The sequence below is a fragment of the Seriola lalandi genome, unplaced genomic scaffold (assembly GCF_002814215.2).
Source record: "Seriola lalandi dorsalis isolate HSWRI2012SDOR001 ecotype SW California unplaced genomic scaffold, Sedor1 jcf7180002054861, whole genome shotgun sequence".
Taxonomy (NCBI): domain Eukaryota; kingdom Metazoa; phylum Chordata; class Actinopteri; order Carangiformes; family Carangidae; genus Seriola; species Seriola lalandi.
Genome location: NW_019525414.1, coordinates 2366623 through 2392650, shown reverse-complemented (window position 1 = coordinate 2392650; position 26028 = coordinate 2366623). Strand labels below are relative to the sequence as shown.

Here is a 26028-nt window from a genome sequence, read left to right as displayed (position 1 = left end):
ACAATTTTGCAGCAAATATTTTGTTGCACTTTGAGCAGCATGTTTCCTTGCCTACAATAATTATGTGTTTTTGGTGTCTGGGCATCACACAGACAGCGTTTTCTATTGTTCTACCCTTTTACTTAACCAGTCAGTCACTGCCATGTTATAATAATATGTTATAATAATAATGATGATTCATCATTGATAATGGTTCATCACACCTTCAGATATAATCACTTAACAAATACATAAATATAACATAAACCATGGTATATTATTATTATTAGTGTTATTATTATTATTATTATTATTATTATTAGTGTTATTATTATCAATATAATTATTATTATTATTATTATTATTAGTAGTAGTAGTAGTATTATGTGGTAAGCATATGTGATGTTCTAGTTGAATCTCATTAATATTGAAACTGGGAACTAGTTAAATGGATGTGATTTCATTTTTTCCTATTGTGGTGCATGAATTTATCTTCAACGTGCTCCGGCTGGCGTTGGAAGTAGTTCCGGTGGTTTAGCAGTCGAGCGGAGCATAGAGACCCGGGATCTTCGTGTTGCTGAGCGCAAATGCGAATAGCGGGTCGAGTCCGCCCGTCATGACTGTCGATTGACCACAGCAGCGGTCAGTTTGACGCCCGCAGAGCGCCGTGCATGCAGCTCAAGTGACAGCGTCTGGGCACCGCTGAAGCTTTTGTCTTCGAAGGGAATTTTCAAGTGCAGGATAGGCGTCTGGAGCTTGTGAACCAGAGTACAAAAAATTGAGCCGGTTCATTTTCACCTACGACGGTGAGTAGTCTGTGCAGAAGAATTTTTGAATGTCAGTCATGAAGGTTTGTGGTAAATGATGATTTACCGGGAAAGAAGTGCTGCTTAAAGCCAGTGCTTTTACTTAACGGCACGCTATGACAAGTTCGCTGCCTGTCACTATGTGCATGCAGACAGACACTGTAGCATTTGTCTTTATCCCAAATGTCCGTCAGATAGAGTCAACTTCTTTAAGTTTACAATAATAGTGTCATGGTGCCATTCACACAATGCGACTGTCGGCAGAAAGTGGTGTTTAATAAAGCAATTATCTAAGCGGTGAATTGTACTGGCAAATATGCATGAGCAGAAGACAGTGCCTTGCACAGCTGAAAACACTTTTGAAGTGATAACAGTGCAACAAACCAAGCTCAGAGAACACTGAGCTCCACACTGATGTGTCCCTGTTGGTTGCGGCGTTAATTGTACGGAGGGGCAAAATACAGTATTCTTTAAAGTGGTGAATTAACCACTCTCATCAAACACAGCTTTGCCGTAGTCAACCCGCGTGTTGCAAGGAAAAGTACTAACAGAAGTCAGCTCACTTGAAATCATTTGCTTCAGGGGATTCATAAGACTTAACCAACTTTGTTTCACTGCTTAAAATATATTAAATAGGTCTGTACATGTGTGCATGAATACATGCCAAGGTGTCATTAACTATTAACATTAACTTTCATAGGCTATGGTGTTGATGAATGATTTGCTTTTGTTTATTTGTGTATGTGTAAGTGTATGTAGGCCTATAGAGGTTTCTGTTTGTGCTGTATTTTAAAGGATGTGTCATTTTGAGTGGCTCCCTGTGTCTCGATCAATTTAGAAAGGACATACAGTATTAGGACTTCAATTAGCAGGGCAGATTTACACCATGCACACCGGTGTTAACATTTCGTTGAAAGTAACGTAATTTACAGACCTGACACTGACCTGTGTGTCATATTAGATGCAGATGACACTACAATGACACATTTATTTTCAAGTAATTCAGGTGAAATTTTTAAATGTCTTTAACAGTTTAGCTGATGCAGACAGAAGATACTGCAACTTGCCTTAAATGCCCCTGAGTTCCTCTTTTTCTCAACAGTGTCACTTTTATTTGCTGTGTTCCAGTATAAGCCGAGTTTGTTGATGGCGCAGTTATTCTCACACACTATGGATTTCTTTTCCATAGGCTGCCTCAAATGGACCAGTGTGGTCTCTATAACCTTACCATGAACGGTGGCTGCCTAATACTGTAAAGGAGTCCTTATCTTTCATCATGCTGCAGTGTGGAGAGCCAGCCTACACTATACAAATTCATCTCTCCAGAAACACGCAGACAAGGGGAGGTGTGTGTATGTGTTTGTGTACGACAGACTAAGAAAGTGTTTGAGAGAGCACCCTGCTCCTGATTTGGATGCGCCTCTAATTCCTATCAAGATGAGAGCTGTCTGAACAGATTTCTCTCATCATTATTTGCTCTGAGATTTACTTGCGCTTGTAAATGGTGTTGATTGAGGGTAATTTGGCTTTTTAATTGCTGAACAGCTGCCACACTCACTGCTGATTGCCATTGTAGACTTTCTCAGTAGATCACTCATAGACCCCTAAATGCCTCATTAAAACGTTATGCAGAATCACATGAAACGTGAAGAGAAAGAACCCTCATAATGTTGTACTGATTTGTGTTTTATCATCGGAAAGGTCGTTGTAATTATCGCCAATGTCAGCAAATGCAATGCTAAGAATCCAGTGTAGTAATGACTTTTTGAAAGTTGAATTAAGGGCTATTTGTAGATACACTACATGCATTTCTTTGATAAAGATGAACTCCATATGCCAGTATATGAATCAGTCATGGCTATCCCTGGATAGTCATTATGACTTGAAACATATTATTTTTTGTGTGGCTTCTTTAGTAATGTTCTCTGGCTGCCAATTAAAATATGATGAAGTCCAAACGCTGAACTTATCACAAATTATGACAAAAATGTGTAAACAAAACATACAGTTCTTATTTTTATTTAAAAAGAAAAGAAAAATATATTGAAGTGCATATAGCATTGAAACACATTCCCAGCATCTGTGTGTGTGTATGTGTGTGTAGTTTTCACACCGAGTTCATTTTACCGAAACCCCCCCCCCCAAAAAAACTTCATGATTCATGCTAGCATGTGTCATTCAGAAGTCTTTTTTTGCAGCTCATAAAGTAAAAAAAAACCCAATAACAACAACAATCTCTTTGACACACTGAGCATTGTTTGGCTGCGTGAACAGCATGGACCCTGTAAACAGACTATAGGCTCACCTTTTCTTACTGCTGCCATTATACAGAATCTGTTTAACCGTGAAAAGATTAATATTCTTAATGTTCTAACTAAGAATATGCTTTTAGCAAACACCGACACCCACGCTCTGAGTCGTACGGACCGATGGCTGGGAGTCGTCTCCTATTCTCTACCATGTGCACCTCCACTTTAGCTACTGTGGGTAAACTGCCTTGCTCCAAGACAGGTTGGCAGTGGCCATTAAAAGAGGTGAGGAGGATGTGGTCTCATTTGCCTCCCTCTAATCTGTCTCTGCAATTATCAGGCCACTACAACGTTACTAGGCCTTCAGGTCATTTTAATTACCTCAGGTCATATCAATAATCAGCTGTTGAAATCATCGCCTGGACAAAGTGATTCTTGAAATGCCCTAATATTAGAAGTAATTTCCGAGACCCCCTGCGAGTGAGTGGATGTGAAAACCTTCATCCGCAGACTGCTCATCAGCTGTTCCTTAGATGTTGATTTATCTATATGCTGTACCATAGCAAACTCCTCTATCATCAGGCATCATCAGGGAAGGTGAAAAATTGAACGCATTAGAGCAGATCTCCTCTCTTTTTAAGTACCTTTAAGTTCTCTGAGTGCTCCCAGTCACTGTGATTTTTGTCTTGTCCCCAGGAAAGTACACATAATTTGAATTCAAATGCAGCAAATCCTTTTATCTTGTCAGAATCTTCTTTGATTCTGTTAGGAAGGCACAGCTATGATTTGAAAGAGAAAGATGTAAAAGATAAGATAGGGGGTGATCACTTTTAAAGGGCTTCCGTTTGGATTGAACTCAGCAGTGGTGCTGCCAGCGACAAGAGTTCAGTGCAAAGCTTCCATTGTGATCCTGATGTAAAGCCTGTGTCTTACACAAGCCGAGTGTGTTGTTGCACTCTACTGGTTATGTTTTAATGAGTAACAATTGTTAGCCAATTTACATGTAAAACAATGTAATTATAAACAAGCATCAAAAAGCTGTAATACTTCTAAAAAATGTAAATTACGCTCCATTATAAAGCGCAACAAAACCTAAGCCATGCCTCTGAGCCAGGGCCTCTAGGTTTTGGATGCTTGTTTCCATTATTAATGCTATTCACAAGCCAAACTTTTTAGGTTGGTGCAGTTGGGCGCTTTAATCTATTTTTGCTGTAAATTAATGAATTTTTAAAGAGGACTAGTCCTTGCTGAATAGTGCTGGGTGTGGGAATGTAGTTTGAGTCGTGGTGACGCAGTGCTATAGCCCCCTTTACTGTGCAAAGTGTGAGTTCACAAACAGAATCCCATCTCTCTCTTGGGACCCTTCGTTGGGGGAGATTGCCGAAATGCTGCACTCCTATGTTTTATTTATGACAAAATATGCCTTTTTAACTTTGCCGTTGTCAGAATCTGGAATTGTGATAGCTTTTTCCTTGTCGGCAGTGGTAAGTCTTCTGGGTCGCTAACTCCCTCTACCTTGGCAGATGTTTTCAGGTGTTATGTTCTGTGTGGGCTTAGTGAGTTAATATTTTATTCTAGGCCTTCAGGGATTCAGTGGAACCTACTGATTTTCTTGCCTTCTTTCAATCAGATTTTCTTTCAGATCTGAGAAAAATGGTGTGAATCAGTACATTCTGTTTCAATTGAGATGTCACTAGGTTGACTTGTTGACATGGACCAGCCAGCAGTTTTCAGAAGCCGCTGATGAAAGTGTTGTTCTGTCATGGATAAATCATTGTCCCCTCTTTTTTTTTATTTTTTATTATTCCTTTTTCTTATTTTTCCTTTCAGGTAATAGTTTGCCTGACCACTCGCTTTAAGGACTAAGTCCACAAAATGTATTTCATTTTGAAATGGTACATTACATCAATGCTTCTCCAGGTCTTCTTTTAAAATAAGTAGACGGTATCAAACGATAATTGCTTAACCCTGCTCCATTGAGAGATGAGCAAGCAGCCACCATAAGGGCAGCTGATTTGCCTTGATATCTTATAATTGAACCTTTTCAGGGGTATGTTTTCTGGTGCTGTAGCAGAAAGTAATTAAGACATTCAATGCTGCTTTTTGGACCTTTTCCTCCTTCCTTTGAATGGCCCACACTTCTAGACATGACAGTGCTCAGTATGCCTACAGACTTTCTTTTGACACATTAGCCTTACCCTTGCCAAGGCAGTCCCTCCCAGAAACCCCCTCTGCTCAACACGCTCCGGGTGGGTATTTTGTCATTACTTCATTTTCCTCTAAAAATATTTTGATGCCTCTTTCCTTTGGCTCCCTACACCCCCCCTTCTCTCACACATCCCCCATCTCTCCATTCAAAGTTCTCTATTAAAATGCAGAACTGTAAAGCCTCTCTCTCAGTCTAAAAGCCTGCTAGCAGCAGGGGACTGTTAGTTGTTAGTGATGCACACAGCTGAGTGTGTGCATCACAGCTACAAAGTCTAATGGGTGAATACATTCAATCACACACAGACCCTCAACTCTTTTAAAGGGACAATGTTCCCAGTCATGAAAGCTTCATCCACAGTGCGGAGAGTGATGTATTTAAATTCTTTGAAGGAGAAAGATTTCTTGTTCATAAACGGCCAAATCCTTGCTCTTCTTTTTACATTAATGCTTGTAATCTTTTCTGGAAGTGCCAGTTAATGTCTCATGACTTTCATGTTCCTAACTTTTTCCTTGTTTTTTTTTTTTTGTTTGTTTGTTTTTTGTCAGGTAAAGATGAAAATCTGAGATGCCATATGTTGTCCTTTTTGCCATATTTTGAACCTCTTTTGATACCCACCAATGTTAGCCAAACGTCGATCTCTGAAAATGTATGGTCTGATACACATTCATACCACAAGCGTTCCAACTATTTAATCAAACGCTGATTTTCTGTATAATCAGCTGCCAGAATATCCCCTCTTCCCTACCTTTATTTCCTATTCAACTACAGCTCTCTGTAAGTTCTTGATGTTTTCTGATCAGTGATACAGAGCTGAATCTTGTGTTGTGTTCTGTTGGTTGGGTTTCTGCATAAGCCCTCGGTTATTGCATTACAATTAGTTCTCTCCTGTCCTCTTCCAGGGACAATTTTCTGAAGCGTCACTCAAATTTACTGTATCTGTTCACTGACATGCAGTTAATCATATGTTTATGAGGGAAAACAGAACATTTTGTTATAATTGTTACATAGAACATGGACTTTGCAGTCTGGTAATTAGTTTTCTTAATGAGGTTCGATCAAAAATTTTCCTATTTAGAGTTTTAATTGCTATCATAATAACATCATATCAGTTAATTATAAAAGTAGAGTGTTAAAAACCAACATACTTTTTGGAAGTTTAAGTCAACAGTAGATAAAATCTTAGCATTTTTACAGAATTGATTTTCTATTTAAAGTAACATTTTGAACACAATGTATTATGGGTAACTCCATTAGCAGCCGTAATACTAGACAGGCTTCTCTTAGTCTTTGAGATGTTGCTGTAGAGGTGGCTGAAAAGTGTTTTCTTATGAAATCATAAGCAGACACTTTTGATACCGATCTGAACCCGAGTGAGACGCTGTCATCTCCAGGCTTCAGAGGTGAAGTAAGTGGCGTATGTCGACCGACTGTATGGCTGTTTCCAGTCCAAGAGTTTTGCTCTGAAAAGCAAAGTTTGAATGGAAGGAACATCAGCAAAGATGAAAATACACACAGGGCTTCGTCTTCTCTCCTAGTGTAGGTTACATTGTATATATTGCTGTTTCAGTACAGTCAGATAACCATGAACAATTACCGGACATGAATACACTGCCTCTTTGGTAATGTATACAGCACTCAGTTCAGAGAGTTTGGCACTTGAGTATCTATACATACAGTACAATGCATCTCTATAGAAAACTGATAGCCCTAAGATAAGAAGCGATATACTGTAAGCTGTCTTTTCTGCAGTCATCATTTCTCTCCCCTGATACCGTGCGAGCCTCTGAGGCTGATGTGAAACACAGCAGATATCAGGAACAAAAGGCAACAGTGCTGAGGTTAGCCCAGTCACCGAGGGACCAGTTGACTGAGTCGACTAGGTAATTGGTTGCGTCTACCCGCCCAGCAGGGCCCCCCCCCCCCCCAGCAGCCAAGTCATGCCCCTCCTCTCCTCTCCCCGCTCTCTTCTATTACTCATCATCCCGACGCCTCACCAGGCTAGTGGTGGAAAGCTACACCGTGCCGCCATGCGACCAGCCCACGCTCCCAAACTTCTCAACAAAAACAGCCACAGCAGCGCAGCAGGTCGGGGCTTGTGGCGGGCTGATTTGCAGCTTGCGCCTCCTTTTAATGAGGGGAAAATAAGTACTTGTTGTTCTGTGTCTTGTGTGTCACCACCCCCATCCCCACCTACCCACCACCACTACAACTAGCATTCTACCTTCCCTTTAGCGAAAAAAAAAAGGTGCACTAATTAAGATGGCTTCCTGGGATTTGGAAGAGGGGGGTTGGCTATGGCTTCTCCCACAGTGGCAGGGCCTTGAGGAGGAGATGGGGGTGGTGTTGTGCAAGAGGCCTCATCGGGCATATCTCCTCTCTCAGTTCTTCTTTCCTTGCTGTAGTCCCACTGCCTGGTTGTTTGGCTTGATGAGCCTGCTACTAAACATTTGTTTTTTCTGCTTGTAATTAAGCAAGTTTTTTTCGCAGTAGCTTAGTATTTCCCTTCTTCCTTTTCATCCTGGTGTATTGGACTCTCCAGGGGGATTGGTGGAAAGAGAGACTGAGGGGTTTGCGTTCCTCCTGGTAGGCAGGCTCATTGATGTTCTCCCACCTTGATTATATACAGTGAGCATGAATGGAAAACGCGTGGGCCAATAGGCTCTTTGTTGTTCAAGGACGTACGAAGGTTACTGCATGGGATGGTAGATAAAGGTTTATATGTAGATTTTCTATATCCTGAGGAGGCCGAAATCATCCTGCCATTATTAACCATTCGCTGGACTTTGCCTCTATCACAAGAATTCATAGGTTTACCTGCATTTACTAGGCTGTAGAATGTTTGTCTTCTGACCACGTAGCATTAAACCAGGTCATTTTCATCGTTGAATCAGTGTGGCATGAACGCAGCATCTTCACCCCAGCGATGAGTAAGAGTTGCATGACACTCTCAGCCCAGTAGTGACAAATCTACGAATGCTCGGTGACTGACTGAAGTGCAGAACAATTGGCGAGGGATTTCTCTCACGTGTAATTGTGTCCGTGCTGTGCTGAATCATGCTAAAACTATTTGCAAAAGCCTGCACCACCAAAAAAAGAAGCTCCTACTCTACTTACACAGGAGGACACATTCTTACGTTCAGCGCCACTCTACAAATAGCTACAGAGTTTTTCATTGTTTCTGTTTGTCTGAGAAGGATCTCAGATGCTGATGGGGGCTGGGGGGTGGGGGGGGGTGTGCATGGACTTGACAGGAGAGTGAGGCACGTCGAGAATCAGAGAATGGAAACACGGTGTGTGTGTGTGTGTGTGTGTGTGTGTCTGTGCGTGTATGTGTGCTGGGGGGGGGGGTTACACATGGAGGGAAAGGGGACGAGTCTTTCAGCTCCTCTAGAGGGTTGGAATTCCTCCCGAGCTGTTCCCCCCATTTGGCAGGCACTTGTGAAAACAATTCCCCAGCTTTTAGTCACTCCGCAGATCCAATCGCCATTTCCACTTTGGAGGGAACGAGAGTGAGAGGCAATCCAGATAGACAGAACACAGAGAGAGAAAGAGAGAAGAGTTTTAATTGGGTTGGACAGATGCCGAGGCCAGTTGAGCGGTTGTGCGATATTAATATCTTATGAAGGCAGTCTGGCAGAGCAAGCTCACCGTCTTGTGTGGTTTTGTGTTTGTGTGTTGCAGCAGCGGCCATTGCACTGGCTAAATGAAGAACTTGTGAACATGCGCGAGGGACGGACTCTACCTTTCACTTCGGTGACTTCCCCAGATGCTTTGGCCCAAGGAAAGATGGAAAGGAATGGCAAGAGTAAGACATGACCCTCATACCTAGTCCCCCATACTGCTTTGCTTCTCACTGTGTAATTAATGGGATAGAACAGTTTGATTTCAACTATTTTTTCGTATATCCATAGCTCACATTACAGATCACATTTATGTGCAGTGTTAAAGATCAAGTGAGGAACATGTCAAAATATTTAGTTTTCCATTACACACAGCTAAACTGTATGTGGAAAATAATGTGCAAGTTACCATCTGTGTCTCTGCCAAATGTGCTTTCTGCTCCCGCTAAAGGAGATGAATAGGCATAGTAAACAAACCTCCTGCTCTTCCAGACTTGAGCCAAGGCTGCTGCACAGCACCCATTCAGTGAGCCAAACAGGAGATCCTGCATACGCCACGTCGCTGAGCCCGTCAACCTTCCCCCTTCGACCCCTCGTCCTCCAATCACCATGACCTCTGAACTGGAGAGTAGCCTGACCTCAATGGACTGGCTGCCCCAGCTCAGCATGAGGGCGGCCATCCAGAAGGCAGACACAGGACACCACCACAGCCACCACCACGGGCACCATCACCACAGTCACCATCACGGGCACGGGCCTGGCAAGAAAATCGTCCATCTGGACCCAGGAACGACGCTGGACCAAGAGGAAGTAGCACAGCACAGAGATGGTAAACCTCCCTACAGCTATGCCAGTCTCATTACCTTTGCCATCAACGGCTCGCCGCGCAAACGGATGACCCTCAGTGAGATCTACCAGTGGATCTGTGACAACTTCCCCTACTACCGAGAGGCAGGCAGTGGCTGGAAGGTAAGACGAGAGATAAACCATGTGATTTGGGGTCTTGCTCATTAGGTTTGGCCTCCGATAACTGGTTCTAACTTGGGTCTGATTTCAGGGTGGCAGATATGTGTCATATTTGTTCAGTACTGGAGGGCTTATTGACAAGTATTTGATTTCTCTTCACTATTTTATATCAGGAAAGAGAAAAGTACAAAACATTCTGGTTCCAGGCTTCTCCTTTTTTGGCTTGTGTTGACCATCACTTTTGTTGAAATGACAAACATCAACGCCTGCAAATTATATCAAGGAGCCCTCAACTTTAATTCTCTAAATGACTTGACTTAGAGAAAGTAACAGTGCTCTCTAACAGAAGTCTTGTTCATGTTTGGACTCTAAATTATTGCAGTTCAACAAGACCAACGGAGAGGTGAGTCACCTCAGTTTCAGTGGTTGTATATTGGAGATCTTCATGGCTCCACTCGGTTCTGAGGAAAAGAGACTGGACCTAGGATCCAGGACCTGGAGTTGAAATGATTCCAAATCATAGTCAGTGAAATCAGGTCTGGTAAGATCTCATTATACTGCCATGGATCTCGGCCTGTGATAACATTTAGGATGTCAGGAGACTATGTAAAAGTTGACTAACTTTTTGGAATTATTGTTCATGCAGGAAGTGAAAATAAGAGTTTCAATTACGTCTATAATTTAGTCTTTGAAGCCCATAGGCCAGAGGTTCTCAGGTCCCCAGCAGCATTCCACACATAAGTAACACAATGACAGAATGTACGACTATTTTGGCCGTGGGTTTAAACACTTTACTGTAATAAAACATTTAAAATCAGAAATCTTATCATTTGGGGGACCGTGGTCTATTTTGTGTGAGTTTAGGGGTCCTTGACGTGAAAAGGTTTGAGAAGCACTGCTATAGAGAACTTACTTATTTAGTAACTAATTTAGTAAAGATATTTGTTCTTATTACATAGGAAATTATTATTATTGTTGCTATCTTTGTGGTCGCAGCTGCTTGTTAGTTGATGGGGTGGTGTTCTCTCTCTCATGGGGTCTGTTTAGGTTGAATCAGGTCTAATTATGTCTGTTTATGTTCTATTTATGTACGTTGGGTTCGAGTAAGTTTTAAACAGGTCCATTTTAATTCAGGTCCAACATGCCAGTTGTACTTTCACGTGTATGTCATTGCAATAAAACATGTCAGCTTAGTAGTTCTGAACCTCCAATTTCGAAACAGGTAGCTCATTTATATAACGTGCAAAAGTAAATAGGTGACAACTATTATTTCAACGTTTCATTGTGCTCATCTTCATTTTCAGGTTGTAGCTACACGTAATTGTTCTACCCCTCCCACCCAACAGGAAGTGATTACAGATCTCAGTCGAATCTTTGAGTTTAGTCATTAATGACTTGCAAATTTTGAAAGCTAAATTTAGATTTGATCAGGGATTTAACAGAAATTGGATTTGATTCTGGGTTCAAATGTGATAAAAGGCTATCAAACCCTAACCCTATTGCTTGTGCTCAAGATGCAAAAATGTGATCCTGTGGTTGCCTCAAAGAGCACAGAAACCTTTTAGTGAACCGGGAATGATTGACAGTTGCATTTCGTCTCATTCAGGCGACATTATTAAATCCTTATGTAAATGTAGCCATGCAAATCCTGGCTAATATGAGCAGAAAGGTGGCTGTGTTATTGGAGACAAATGAATAGATCCCTATGGTTGTGTCTTGGGGATTCTCTACCTTATTAGTGAAGAAGGGGATGGGTATAGTCCTTCCACTGACACATTGAAAAGGCTGTCTGCAAACTATCAACCAATTCATCTCTCTGAGAGCGGGAACATTTTTCTTCTTCTTCTCATTATTTCTCTCTCTTTCACTCTCTATCTTCATCTCCCAAGCACTTGCACTCTACCCCCCCACCCCACCCCCCCCTCCTCTCTCCTTCACTCTCTTAGTCACTCACTCCTCTCCTCTCTTCTTTCCCTTTCACGAACCTGTGTTTGTTCCCCGTCTATAATCTTCAACACACTATTCCCTGAGCGGAGATGCATGCCAGAAATGGAGACAAAAAGGTTATGATACAAGCCAGGTTGTGTTGGCAGAGCGTCTTACCTGCATGTAGGATTCAATCAATTAGTTTTCTGAGAGAGGATCGAGGTTATTTAGACCATTCATGCTTTCTTTCATTGCAGCTCATGGCTGCCTTTTCTTCATGGCCGTATTTGGATGCCAGGATGTTTTAGTATCCCATAATTGCACCTCTAGATTCATTGATTTGTGTGTGCGGCTGCATTCTAGTAGCATCATTAAAGCACTATACTGATGGCATTGTGGTTTTATTTTTACATGTTCAGGTAGTTGTCCGTGATGTCAGTGTGACATGTCTTGCTTTCCACTTAGGCCAGGGCGATATAAACAATGCGATGCAACAACACAGTATATTTTTCAGACTACAAACACCACGAGACTCTGACTACTACAACAATAAGCTCATTCAGTTTGTCTTTTCTTCTCCTGACATTGTTACCAGTAAAGAGTAATACAGTGTTGCATAGATCTGTGGAGACGAAACATTTTCACAGCCACTGACCTGTGTATGAACTGATGTTTTAGAAGCATGTAAAGTATCAAATTAAGCACTGGGCAGTTTTTTAAGGTAAAGCACCACAGGCTTCACGTCTGTGCGTCTTTGAGAAAAGGCTGCAGACTTTTGCTTCCTGGATGACCCGACCGAACACAGTGGGGCTTGTTTTATACCAGCCATGGCGGTCACAGGGAAAGTTGCATAAGTCTGGTTCATTCCAGTTCAGGTGATTGCTGTCAGCTGTACACAGTGGGACGTAGACACAGAGATCGTCTGGCTTCCATTCTCTGCAGACATGGTCAGCTCACACATGCACACATTGCAAGTACATACTTCGAAATAGTGTTTTCTGAATGTACAGACCCAAAGCGAACGCTTGAGCTTTCAGAAAATGCCTCATACGTGGTCCACCGACCGCGCTGCTTCTTTCAGCCTCTGCCACACATGCTTACACACACACACACACACACACGCACACACACACACACACACACAAAAGCACACAAGCTTGTACGCCAATGGAGAGACTCCCACTCAGGTAGGCAGTGTACGTGAGCAGTCTACAGATTACACACGGGAAGCTCAGCAGGAGAGGAGATGGGGGGTGGGCGGGGTGGGGGCAGAGGAGAGTTTTACAACCCAGCACACGCACTCCGTCTGCTCTGTATGATAATGTGAGAGTGCAGGAATGAACGGCAGAGTTGAAACCAGGACATCACAGACACACGCACACACACACACACACACACACACGCATTCATCAGATTCCATCCTTAGAAATCACACAAATTCGTACACTGGTTGAAGACCATACGCTCACTGCATGTGTTGCGTCCACACACAAACACAGAGACACACATGCCCGCACACACACTTTCAAATGCTTTAAACGGCCAATCTGGTTAGCTGTTATAATCATGTAGCTTTCCAAGCTCATGAGATTTTTGTGTCTTAGCCCGGAATGAATATGGAGAACTCTTTTCATCTGAGAAGTAATGATGAAAAGCTTCCTCCGGAGCTGTGGAGGAGGTTTCTGTAACAACAACAAAAAGAAAAAAAGTCATGAAATTAAACAGCACACACATGCATGAGCCATTTGTTTATGGAGCTCGCTGACACTTCGAAATGCATCTTGTGTAACATGCATGCAGTAATATGGAGTGGAATGCAAACAGCGTTGCATCAGGCTGCATCATTCGAGCATTATTTGTATCTCTGGAACAGCATAATCTCCCCCATGTTATCTTTTCCAACCTCTCCCCCTCTATGTCTGTGTCCTACACTATGCTCTGTGCTCTACTTTCTCACGCCCTCTGCAGCCCCTTCACACCTACGTGTCCCTCCACTTTAGGGTCCACCTTTACCACAACTCATAATGAGCATGCAGTGGGGGACCAAAGTCACTCAGGGGCTTCTCCTTCTTGCTGTCTGTTTTTGTCTCCTATTCGTCAGTTTGTAACAGTGAGTCATCTATAATGAAATCAGTTTTTGGTGTTTTGAGACTGTGCATTTAAAAACTGACCTCGCCTACAGTATTCTTTTCTTAATGTTTAATGTTTTGTCCTAAATAGCTTTTCTGTAATGCAGTTTTAGTATTTGTGTTAATTTTTTCTGCTATAGGTTGTTTTTGTGCTATGTCTCGGTGAAATAATCTTTTCCACCTTGGTGGATTATAATGTTCTTTTCTATTCTATATTAAGTTATTAGATGATTAGTCAGTTAGTCAGTTGACAGAACAATTCTGATAATAGATTGCTAATGTAAATCAAACAAAAATACGAACCATTCGGTGGTTTTCCGCTTTTCAAATGTGGTGACTTGTTGCTTTTGTCAGTCTTATATCATGGTAAACAGAATATATTTGGGGTTTGGATTTATTTTGCTGATTGGGCAAAACAAGCAACTTCGAGACGTCACATTTGGCTCGGGGAGCTGCTGATGGTTATTTATTTTTTGACGTTTTAAAGACGCTGCGAATCAGTTAATCAGTTAAATCACAAAATTATGTACATATTAATCTGTGTTCCATGCTGCTCTATTCTGTTCATGCTGAATATAATGACGCAAGATGCTGGTTATTTAAATCTTATCCCACCATTATATTATTGAAATGAGAAGGCCCTCCCATTGTTAAGCACCTGAGAAATGCAGCCGAGATGAGACCAAATGGTTTGTTACAGTCTGTGCTGACTAACCAGCTCTCTTGCGACCCCCGTCGCCTCAGGCCAGCTCCCATGCAGCCAGGCTAATTGCCTGCAAATTAGCAAGGCCTAATGTGACGTTGTAAAGGGCAGTGCGACTGCGATGGCCTTTGGCCTTTGGCTGAACACAACGTCACAGACAATCACCTGATATGAATCAGCGCTGGGCCATTATTCTGCCTCCCATCCCCTCCTGCCTGCTCTGTGGGAGATCTGCGACTGAGAACAGTGGAGGTCGGTGCACAGTGTCAAGTGTACTTACATGTGTGGAGGAAGGCTGTTGTCATTGGCTGCTGGGAGTCATTATTTGGCTCTAGCTGCACTGAGGCTCCTGAGCTTGTGTCTGTGGTGAAATTTCACTTGTGATTCAGCTTTGAGACAGTTTGTAGCAGATCTGGAGAGAACAGTGTGTAGTGTGTGTGTGTGTGTGTGTGTCTGTCTGTCTGTCTGTCTGTCTATCTATGCATCTAAAGTATATACATTTGTGTGGTTCTGTGGCTCTGTGTGCAGATGTGTGTGCAGGGTCAGATTTGTGGGTGCAGCTGCTTTCTTATGTCTATCTGTGTGTCTCTGTTTGACCGTGTTTTTGTTTTGCAGGGTCTGATAGTGGTGACTGGAAAAGTGCTACAGCTGTTTGTTTTACTGAGTCTCACCTCTGTGTATTTATTCCTTTGTCACTAAGTAACACATACAGAACAGATACGTGCACCCCAGCATTCCCAGTTTACATGTCATGTGAACCAGTCTGCTGTCCAGATGTGTGTGTGTGTGTGTGTGTGTGTGTGTGTGTGTGTGTGTGTGTGTGTGAATAGGTCTCAAGGTCAAAGTCTCCCTCTTGACATTGTGTTAGAAATATCTAATATATAATGCATACAATATAGATTTCATGTAATTCAAATTAAACCTTGACTCTAAAATATGTTTTGATACTTTACTATCAGAGCCAATAGCTGGCAGCCAATTTAATGAACCTTTAGTAAATTCATTCATTCATCCATTTTCTACCGCTTATCCTCTAGTAGGGTCGCGGGGGGGCTGGAGCCTATCCCAGCATCTTTTCGGGCGAGAGGCCTGGACAGGTCGCCAGTCCATCGCAGGGCAAACACATAGAGACAGACAACCATTCACACTCACAGCCACACCTATGGTCAATTTAGAGTATCCCATTAGCCTAGTCCCCATGTTGCATGTCTTTGGACTGTGGGAGGAAGCCGGAGTACCCGGAGAGAACCCACACTTGCACGGGGAGAACATGCAACTCCACACAGAAAGATCCCACGGCCGAGCCGGGACTCGAACCCGGAACCTTCTTGCTGTGAGGCGACAGCGCTAACCACTGCACCACCGTATAAATAAATAAATAAAACAGCACAAATTGCCAGAATGCAGCTTTACCTAAGCTTCGTGTCTTATGAACGACAATGATTAAAGAAAATCTTGCATTTTAAACCAAAAAACAAAGTAACACTGCTGCGATCACACTGGAAACCCAAATCACAAAGTGTAAAGGCAAGGCAAGGCAAATTTATTTATCAAATCAGAAGGTAGAAAATACACTGATTTGAAGGTATTCTTGATGAAAAAAAAAAATTGTAATTTTGTTACACGGATAATGAATGTGACACAAGCTGTCATAAAGTGTGCCTTTGATGCCATAATGTAATCCTTGTGTTGTACCAAATCATCAACAAGTGGTAAAATATAATCATCTTGTCCACCTCAAAATATCACAGCGATATCACAAACTCGTCCAGGAAGGATTCTAGTCAGCGCAAAAATAAGACATCAGTCATACTTTCACTTCTGTAACATGAAAACATTTTGTGAGACGAAATACAGTATATAGCTTATAACATACTCTTCTTCTTTTTAAATTATGAACAACAAAGTATTTTTCTAATTAAATCTAATTAAACTTGTATGTGAAACACTGCTAGAGCTTTTAATTACATACTAATCACTAATAGCAGTCTCAGTATTAAATTCTTAATTAAAAGCGAGGAATGTCTCTTGCTATCTCCTCGAGGTTTTGGCTCCCATCCAGCAACACGTTTCCCTCTCTAACCAGCCAGGCCTGTAGCACTCTCCATATGGCTAATAATAGGCTTAAGGCTGGTTTCTCTCTCTCTCTGGAATGCAACAATTATACCACAGAAGGAGCTTATTGACTAGTCCCCGGGTTTGTGTCCCGCAAAGAGACACGGGCCTGTGTTTCGTCAGACCCTAAATAACATCACAAATAACATTTCATAGAACAAAATAGGAATCTGTAGATGCTTTTGTTTTTCTGAGTTGACAAAGTTAGATCTCCAGCTCACATGTGTGTGCTGATATGCGCCAGTGAAACCAGCGTGGTACTTTCTAAGGAAGGCTAGTCAGATTAAATGAACAGCTGTATCATCAGATGAATTGCACTTAAGTATATTGACCTAAAGAGAAGTCTGAACCAAAGCAGGTTTTGTCAGTGCAGTCAAATATGCAAAGTATTATTAGGTGTACACTGTCTTTCTCTTTGACTGCAGTACATCCACACTAAAATGGTATAATCTGAAAACACAGTTTTCATGTGAAAACGACGTCACCTCCTCGCGAGCACTTTCAGGTTGATTTTGTAGAGAAAAAAAACGCAGCAAGGAAAAATGGGTTTGATCACGTCTTCGTCCTCTTTGGGTCGCCAAGTGAAAGGGAGAGTGTCGGGAGCAGTTACAGTTACGTTACCTAATGTCAAATGTCAAACCTCATAACTCAAAATTCATTTGTACTGATTTTTATGCCTCCGCGCCGGCGACAACCAGAGCACAAACTTTCACTTGGACTCAAGGACGAACTGATTAGACTTTGGTGGTCATAGGTCAAAGGTCAAGGTCACAGTGACCTCACAGAACAGCCTTGTCAACACAGTATCTCCATAATGCCTTGAGGGAATTTCTTCAAGTTTGGCACAAATTTTAACTAGGACTCAAGGATGAACTGATTAGATTTTGGTGTTCAAAGGTCAAAGGTCAGAGACACGGTGACCTCACAAAATATGATTTTGGCCATGTAAACGCAATATCTTGAGAAGTCCTCAAGGGAATAACTTCAAATTTGGCACAAACTATCACTTGGACTCAAAGACAAACTGATTAGATTTTGGGGGTCAAAAGTCAAAGGCCAGTGTGAACTCACAAAATACTTTTTAGCCATTACTCAAGCCTCACACAGTAATTATTAGACATAATTTCACTTAAGTGGTTTATATTTTACATGAATCTGGATAAACAGACATAACCTGAAGTGGCGGAGGCAGTAATTCTAGTTTAAATTCTGTTAAACCGAGTCCAACAGCAACTCCTACACTGCTACGCTGAGACATTTGACATACAACTATAACTCAACCGGCTGTGTTGACATTTACTCACGGAGACGGTGAGGGCTGACAGAAATCTGACTTTTTAACTGCACCTTCACATAATCCGGGCCTGTGTCTGAGCAGGCTTACGTTATAGGTTTTGAAAAAGCTCAGTTTCTGGCTGATTAAAACTCCATCCAAAAATGTGTTTTCAGCCTTAAATGGCGTAGTGTGGGTTTTGTTTCTACCATCTGGCTTTCCAGTGCAGTGTAAGCAGTTGTGAACCTGAACAGCTCAACTCAACTTGCTGTACCTCCACATAGCTCAGAAACTCTGTAAAACTGCTCCTCATTTCATCAGGTAAGAACAAGAAAGAAAAAGGAGGCTGTCAAACATTATTGCGATGCACAGTACACCCGGAGCACTTCTGCCCACCTGTCCTCCTTCCCCTCCTTCCTTCGTCCCTGCTCACTCGCCTCCTCTCCCGGAAAGCCGCTGACAGAAACTGTCACTTCACTACAGCGCTTCGCTCGACACAACCAGCAACAGGAAATCTGCCAGCATGACCTCTTGCTGCCTTGCAACCTAGTTTGGTCTCTATATTACACTATATTAAAATAACAGCTGAAAGGATTTGTCTTTCTAAATGAGTTATGTGATGAGAAATCCTACCAATGAGACACAGGTGGGATGCTAGCTAGTTGATGAAGAATGTCTCCTGTCCTAGAGGTCCCCAAAAGCTCATAAGACAAATTCAAGGCGTCACTGAATAGTAAAAAATAAAACAATTTCTGATCTTTGCTTTTTTATTATGAAAGACATAGATAGTTTTACCTCTTCACGCCTCTGAGAACTATTTAATGAAACGGTCGGAGACAGGACCAACTGCTCACTATACCATCTTTTGATAGTGGTTGGAATTGTCCCACAGAGCTGAAGCCATGCTTTTCCAAGTCTTTTCCATGTTTACCTTGATGACATGTTGGAGGTGCATTGGTTTGCAGAAAATGCAGTTAATGCTGTGTACAGACAAAGTAGCATGAAAAAAATGCAGCCCTCTCATTCATTTGCATGTAATATTGGTGCTGCATGCATGTCAACGCATGGGGCATTCGACAAAACAACACATGGTTGCCTCAACTTTTGCTCCAACACCACGCAGAGTCGCTGCACTGACTGATCTGTCATGTGAACAGAGTATTCCAGCAGTTTACTTCAAGAATGTCGTGACGAAATGTCCACTCTGCTTGGTGATAAGCACATTACATTTCCTATAGTTGCTTCACAGTAGAAGCTGGTTCACATGTAGAAAGCTTTTAATGTAAAGCAGCAGCAGCAGCAGTATTAACTTAATGCAGCTACAACATGGAAGGAGTAAGATAAAGCTGATATCTGAAACAGGAACAAACAGGAACTCATCAGTGAGACTAAATGCTAAACCACAGAGATTCAGTTAGAAACTAAAAGTCCTGAGACATTCAAAATCAGCTTTTTCTCTGGTTACCAGGCAGATGTGTTTGAGAGCGTACGCTGTCGTTGCCATACCGTCAAGCAGGACCACAGAAGCGCTCACAGATATCACTTGCTTTGAGGATGAAGTGGAAACACAGGGTTTCATAACTTGATGCATCTCTGGGCAATAATTACAGCAGACCGACCTGGGACTGTGGAAACTCAACACTAGACATATGTAACTTTCCAACAGGGCTTACAAGTAGACATTGCTCTGCTGGTTGGAATGATAGACCACGTTTTAGAGTGTTGTTCTTGTTTTGGAGCTTCTTGCTAGAACCCCAGAGACAGCAGCAACCCTACTTCTGACACACACATAAATACTTACACAGTCAAACCCTGACCCGTTAATATAAGTACTGTGACCTGACTTACACTGTCCACTGTACACTGCCCCTCTGTCAGTCACATACACTGGTTTGGAGAAGAAATCAGACTGTATTTACATAGTGCGTGCATGATGCCTAGTCTGAGGTTATCTGCCGTCTTGCATAATGATCTGTCCCATTCAGATGTTCAATGCACTCGCAGTCAGCTCCCACTGGTTGATATAATGTGATACAAACCACCGATTTTGTGGTAATAATCTGCCCACATATGCAAAGTAACTGCTCTGTTGCTATCAGTCAACTGCATCCTCAGCCCCAGAATAAGGTCTTGTCAGACAGCCTCTGCATATTCTGTAAGTCCGCGTGATACAGTTGCTGAGTTTCCACACAGCCAGCTTAGGCACCGATGTCAATCAAGCCGTGTGCCAGTTCACTGAATCTATCACCACATAAAACAATCGGATGTCCTGGCACACAAATTTTTACCACTAACTGGGTTATGGCCTCCTTGTCCTCCCATTTTGCTGGTTTGAGAGTTGAGTTCTTGGAAAGGTATCTGTCAGCACCTGTGCTTCTGCAGCTGTCAATGTGTTTCCTCAGAGACTATATGCCTAGCTTGCGGCTAGCAAAAGCTCATACTTTTTGGCACTTTTTATAAGCAGTGAAGCCGCTGACAACGTTATTCTCATGACACATTTCTCCCAAATGTTCAACGTGGCCTTTGACGATGTATTGTCCACAATTTGGTTTTCAGCACTGGCTGTTTTTGCCTTTATGTCATCCATTTTGATGTATTAGTTAGCAGCTAGCCTACATCACTGTCGGCATTGATAATGATTTATGATGATATTTGCTGATTTAGATGGTAAAAATACTGCACAATCATTTTCATTTCTGATTTCTCCAGAATGCTGCTTGTCTACCAGTGTCCATACCTATATAAATATATGTTTTTACAACTTTTTCGAAACTTTTTTGTAGTTTCCCCAGATACCTGACCGGTGCACAACTCTGACTCACTCTCTCTTACTCTCACTCAAACATATCAGTGCACAGGTTCTGATACACTTGTGCTATAAAACATGCATACATATATACACACACACATATTCACACTGATGAACAGGTGTGTACATAACTGCTCAGGTGCACATACACCTGCCTACACACACACTGGTGCAGGTGCATGCACAAGCAAAACTGAAATACCCAGCTGCACACACACACACACACACACACGAGTGCATAAACACACACTGCACAGTCTCACACACACCTCACATCTTATAGATGACTTGTGTGAAGTACTTCAGTGAGGGAGTGAAGAGGGCGGGGGAAGGGTCCATCAAATGAAATGAATATGTATTAGATGGGGTTTGAAGTAGTGACTTGTATTCAACCCCGCATTCTCACAGAGCGTCTGTCACTCCGTCACCATCAGGGTATAATAAGGTGTCTCAATGATGCTCAGAACCCAGGGGATTTTCACATCTAAGACACCTGTCCGTATGTGCGCATACCTGCACTCTTCCTCTTCCAGCTGACTGCAGCTCTTTATTTCTTTGTGCCTCTTACACCCTCCTTCCTCCCAGCTCCTTCTGCTCTGCCTTACCTTCAAACTTTCCCACATTTTACCCTCTCTTCCCTCCTACCCTCCTCACTGTATGGATTCAGCTGAAAGTTAATAAAATCTCCTCCGTCTCTCTTTTCTCCAAATACCCCCTCCTGCTATTTCTTCCTTCCTGTTCTCTTTTCTCTCTGCTTTCTCTATCTCTTGTTCTGTCTGTGGGCGCACAACGACTACGTCTGTGACACCACAATACATTCATCCTGAAGGGCATGGGAGAGACTCTCCTGAATACTGCTGCGTGGGCGTGCATTTGTCTGTGTGCACCAGGCTCCATTGGCTCTCCATAAGGTTAATACTCTGGCCAGGAAACCTTTTGCCCTCTGACCTCTGTCTCCCTGTAGACACACAGTTGTGCAGGTGTTTCAGCAGGAACCACAGAAATTCGGGTTTTATTTCTTCTATCATGTGGAGATTCACTGTCTTACGTTACAGCGTGCCAAGTCAAATTAGTGAATTTACTTTGAAATAAAAACTTAAGATCTACAGTTTATCTTTTCCTCTGAGGCTCGTTCATTATGGGGTCCATTATATTGAATTTCGCAACAGTGCAGGGACACTGCACTACATTTTTCTTCCATCAGTGCATCTGTTTTCAGCTGTCCTGTAAGTTATTCCTCTCATGTGCAAACTGAAAACTTATATATTTTATCTTTTAAATGCCATCTTATAAATTCTCTAAAAGTATCGACATCTGTACTTAAATGCTAGAATGAGAAATTAGCATGGTATTTGAGAATAATTTACATTTTTACAGCCTTTATTCCACCAGTAACACAGTGTATTCACTGACTGATTCATTTTAACTTTATTGAACTTCATAATGTTGAGCTGCTGTTAATGAAGCCCAACACTCCCTGCAGATTGTTCATGATAAAAGACACAGATCGTGTCCTGGGAACTGCAGGGAGGCCTTTAATTGTGAGTTTGCAGCACAAAAAATAAAATAAAATATCCTTTATGTAGTAGCTGAGGAAGTCAGAAACAACAGCCTGTAGCTAATAAATAACTCTCAAGTAAGTTTATCACAGAAATGTTACATGAGAGTTGCAATTTACCTTTCTCTTTACATTTTTGATGTACTTGTGAACCAGATATTTTCGAACAGTTTCTCATCTGATGATTCAACCAGTGTTGGGGTGCTCCAAATGAATGGGAGTGTTTGCTTGTGGAAAATTAGCCATGCAAAAAGACTTCCTCCCACTTTGCAACTCTCTACCAGTTATGCTGTATATGTTTCCAGTGTGCCCAGCATCACCAACCAACCATCACAGTGTAATCAGCATTGTTTTGTTAAAATGGGCCAAGTGTTGTTGTCACTTCACTTGTGAAACATCACTTTTCAAAACTGTTTCATTCTGTTTAGAGGAAATGCCATCTTATGTTGCCCCTTTGTATTTAACTCAGCTGCCATGACCCAAATCTTCCAAACCTACCCACTTACGTAACTGTAGTCTTCTCAGTGTGACCTGTTTCCTTAGTGTATCTGCACACACACACATACACACACACACACACACACACTGCTATAGCCAGAATATCTCTCTGGCTCTGGCTCTCTGACACAAACTTTAACCTCTCCAACCATTTCTGTGAAACTTGAAACTCACTATTCAGTCTTTGATCACATTCTCTGCCTGACACACGTGCACACACACACACACACACACACACACACACACACAAACACACACTCCTTTCCTCTGTCATTCCTCTCCACCCAAAAGCATGTTCCCAAAACCTGACTTTTTGTCACACATCACATTATATCATATCGGATTTTGTCAAAAAGTTCATCCATGCTTATCAAGCCTGCCTTATATAACTAACCTCCTCAAGTCTAGGATGCTGCACCCTATGTTAAGCAGCAGCAGGAGCAGCAGCCGCACCTGCTACCAGACACACACACACACACACACACACACACACACAAACAGTATATACCACACGTGCATACACAAAGACTCATATCTAATAATAACTGCGTAAAAACTGCTGTTTGACCTTATTTTTCTGTGGCATTGCTTTTAATCTCCAGTCTCTAAAAATGATGAACTGCACACGTATAGCACATTGTACGATGAATGGCTGTAGGTGCGTTCTGGTCTACATGTGTGTTTATACATAGAAACAAACCAAAACTCAATCTGTCTTTCTGTGTGATATAGTAATAAAACTTCTGTTGTCATTTAATCACAGATTCTAATTATTTTACTTATGAATTTGGACCGCTGACATATTTATTACTGTAACTCAATATCAGTATTTTATAACGATTATTGATAAGGTTTCACTGGTGAAACACAAGAAATAATGAGATTTAATTATTGCCCAACACAGTATCAGAATCTGTTCAATTTTTTGAATAGAATTTGTCTCTTACTGGCCAATATGAATCATACTTTTTCTAACTTCTTTGAGTATCATGTATATGCGTATTTCAACCTTACTTCAGTGCAATTTACAACATTATTTTGTCATGTTTGATTTTATAGTTTTTTTGAGCTGAGCTTGATTTTGAGCTTCAAAGTCTAAAAGTATATGAAAAACATAAACAGACATTGCCTCACTTTGCCACGAGTTTGTCTGGACTTCTGCATATAGAGAGCAAAACACAGATTTACTGTTTTTCTTGTCAAAGCTGGGGGCGGGGCTAAACCTGTCGTTTTTTTTTTTTTTCAGTCTCCTTCCTACGTTCACAAACATAGACGCACTCACACACGACGCTTATGACTGTGTGATCTATCAGCTTCTGGGCAGAATGGCATGGCCTCAGCCCAGCCCAATAAGCTCATTAATCAGGCAGGGAGAGGAGTGGGTGGAAGGAGGACACAGCAGTGAATCTCATTATCTTACTTCACAGCACTGCTAATCAGTAGATTTATTGATGATGACCATTTCCATTCAGTGAGAGATTACTGTCTCTGTAACATGTAGGAAAGAAGGCATTTGCACTCATGGATCCACATGTACGATATGTGCTTTCCGGGTGGAAGGATCGTCTCCCTTCTCACTATGTATTTATATGCACAAAGACTCTCTCTCTCTCTCTCTCTCTCTCTCTCTCTCTCTCTCTCTCTCTCTCTCTCTCTATCTCTCTGTCTCTCTCTGTCTCTCACATACACACACACACAGTCTTGAACATGCATGTCCTTGCAACTCTTTGAGTGGTGAAATCGTGGTAATTCTTTTTGTCCAGCTTCCTGTCATTGAGTGTGTGTGTCTGCGTGTCTGTGTGTGTGTGTGTGTGTGTGTGTGTGTGTGTGTGTGTGCCCATGCGTAGGTTGTGTATGGACTTCATGCTGCAAAGAATCCCCGCAGTACATAGAAATGGAATGAGCACAATGATCATAGAAGAAATGATCACACTATAAATAGAAAGTGAATTAAATCTGATAAATCTTGACCATGAAACCTGAAATCAACATGTATCGATGTAATGGTGACAGTATTTTTGTGGGTGACAATTGGAGCCTGAAGAAGATAATGACTAAAGCATTTTGATAAAGACCATCAGAGGCATTCATTGTTCATTTGACTCTAACACACCAGTGAGAGCAGTAGAACACAAATATGAGCTATATCATATTATGACACGTTATACACAATCCCAGACAATGTTTTGGCTCGTATCAAGATCAGAGTATTAGTCATGGCAACTGTTTGACTTTATGGGTGGCGATGATGGCCTGCTGGTCAACAACTATTTGCATAGATTTCCATAGAATTTGATACTGACTTTCATGCGCCCTACAGACTGAACTGTAATGACTCTGGTGATCCACTAATGTCCCATGTAGCGCCATAATCTGGTCAAAATTGAGATTTGTCCGAGACTTTATTTTGATGACCAAAATACCAGCAAAACTTGACTGTTCCCATCAACGTCAATTAGCGCTACTTAGCAAAATGCTAGTATGCTAACAAGATGAACTAAGATTGTGAACATTACATCTGCTGAACATCAGCATGTCAGCGTTGTGCATGTGATCATGTTAGCATTGAAGCATTGAAGCATTGTCTTTACCATGTTTTTTTTTTGTATCGCTCTAATTGCAAAATACACAACAGGACTTTAATTAGGTCAGCAATATATTTAGTGGTAGCAAAGTCGCAAACCACAAACATAATTACTTACTTATTTTTCTGTTTGCAAGTACTTATAAAGTACATACCTTATTATTTATGGTTGATTTATTATTTTTCTACTTATATATACTATTATTATACTATTGTTATTACTTGTTTTTTTCTTCTACCTTCTTTCCTATACTGCAGTAACAAGCGAATTTCCCCGGTGTGGGATCAATAAAGGTTTATCTTATCATAATTTATGTAATTCTTTTTTTCTTACATGAAGTTTATGAGCAAGTAAATTTGTGCAGCAACCTTATGATGCACTATAATATATTTTAATTATGTCACACTATTAACACTGACTATTAACATCTTCAGGAAATGAAATTGATTGAAAACGTGTGTTCTTCAGTATCCTGACATTACCATCGGTGTGGGTTATAGGGTGTTAATTTTAATGCATGTGGTTAACTAATCATGATGGACTCACTCACGAGGAGAGCAAGCTTCCTGTGCCCCAAACCGTCCTAGAAATAATATTAAAAAT

The 26028-nt window shown here is 41.6% G+C and overlaps 1 protein-coding gene across 1 annotated transcript in view; it reads left to right on the top strand.

The window, feature by feature from the left end:
* Window positions 1-525: 525 nt before the first annotated feature.
* LOC111670750 (forkhead box protein J3) overlaps window positions 526-26028 on the top strand; it is a 58818-nt gene continuing 33315 nt past the window's right edge. The window contains exons 1-3 of the mRNA XM_087179632.1: window positions 526-785; window positions 8925-9048; window positions 9356-9832. Coding sequence (XP_087035758.1) covers window positions 9473-9832 — 360 coding nt within the window. The 5' untranslated portion in view covers window positions 526-785; window positions 8925-9048; window positions 9356-9472. The remainder of the gene's footprint in view (window positions 786-8924; window positions 9049-9355; window positions 9833-26028) is intronic.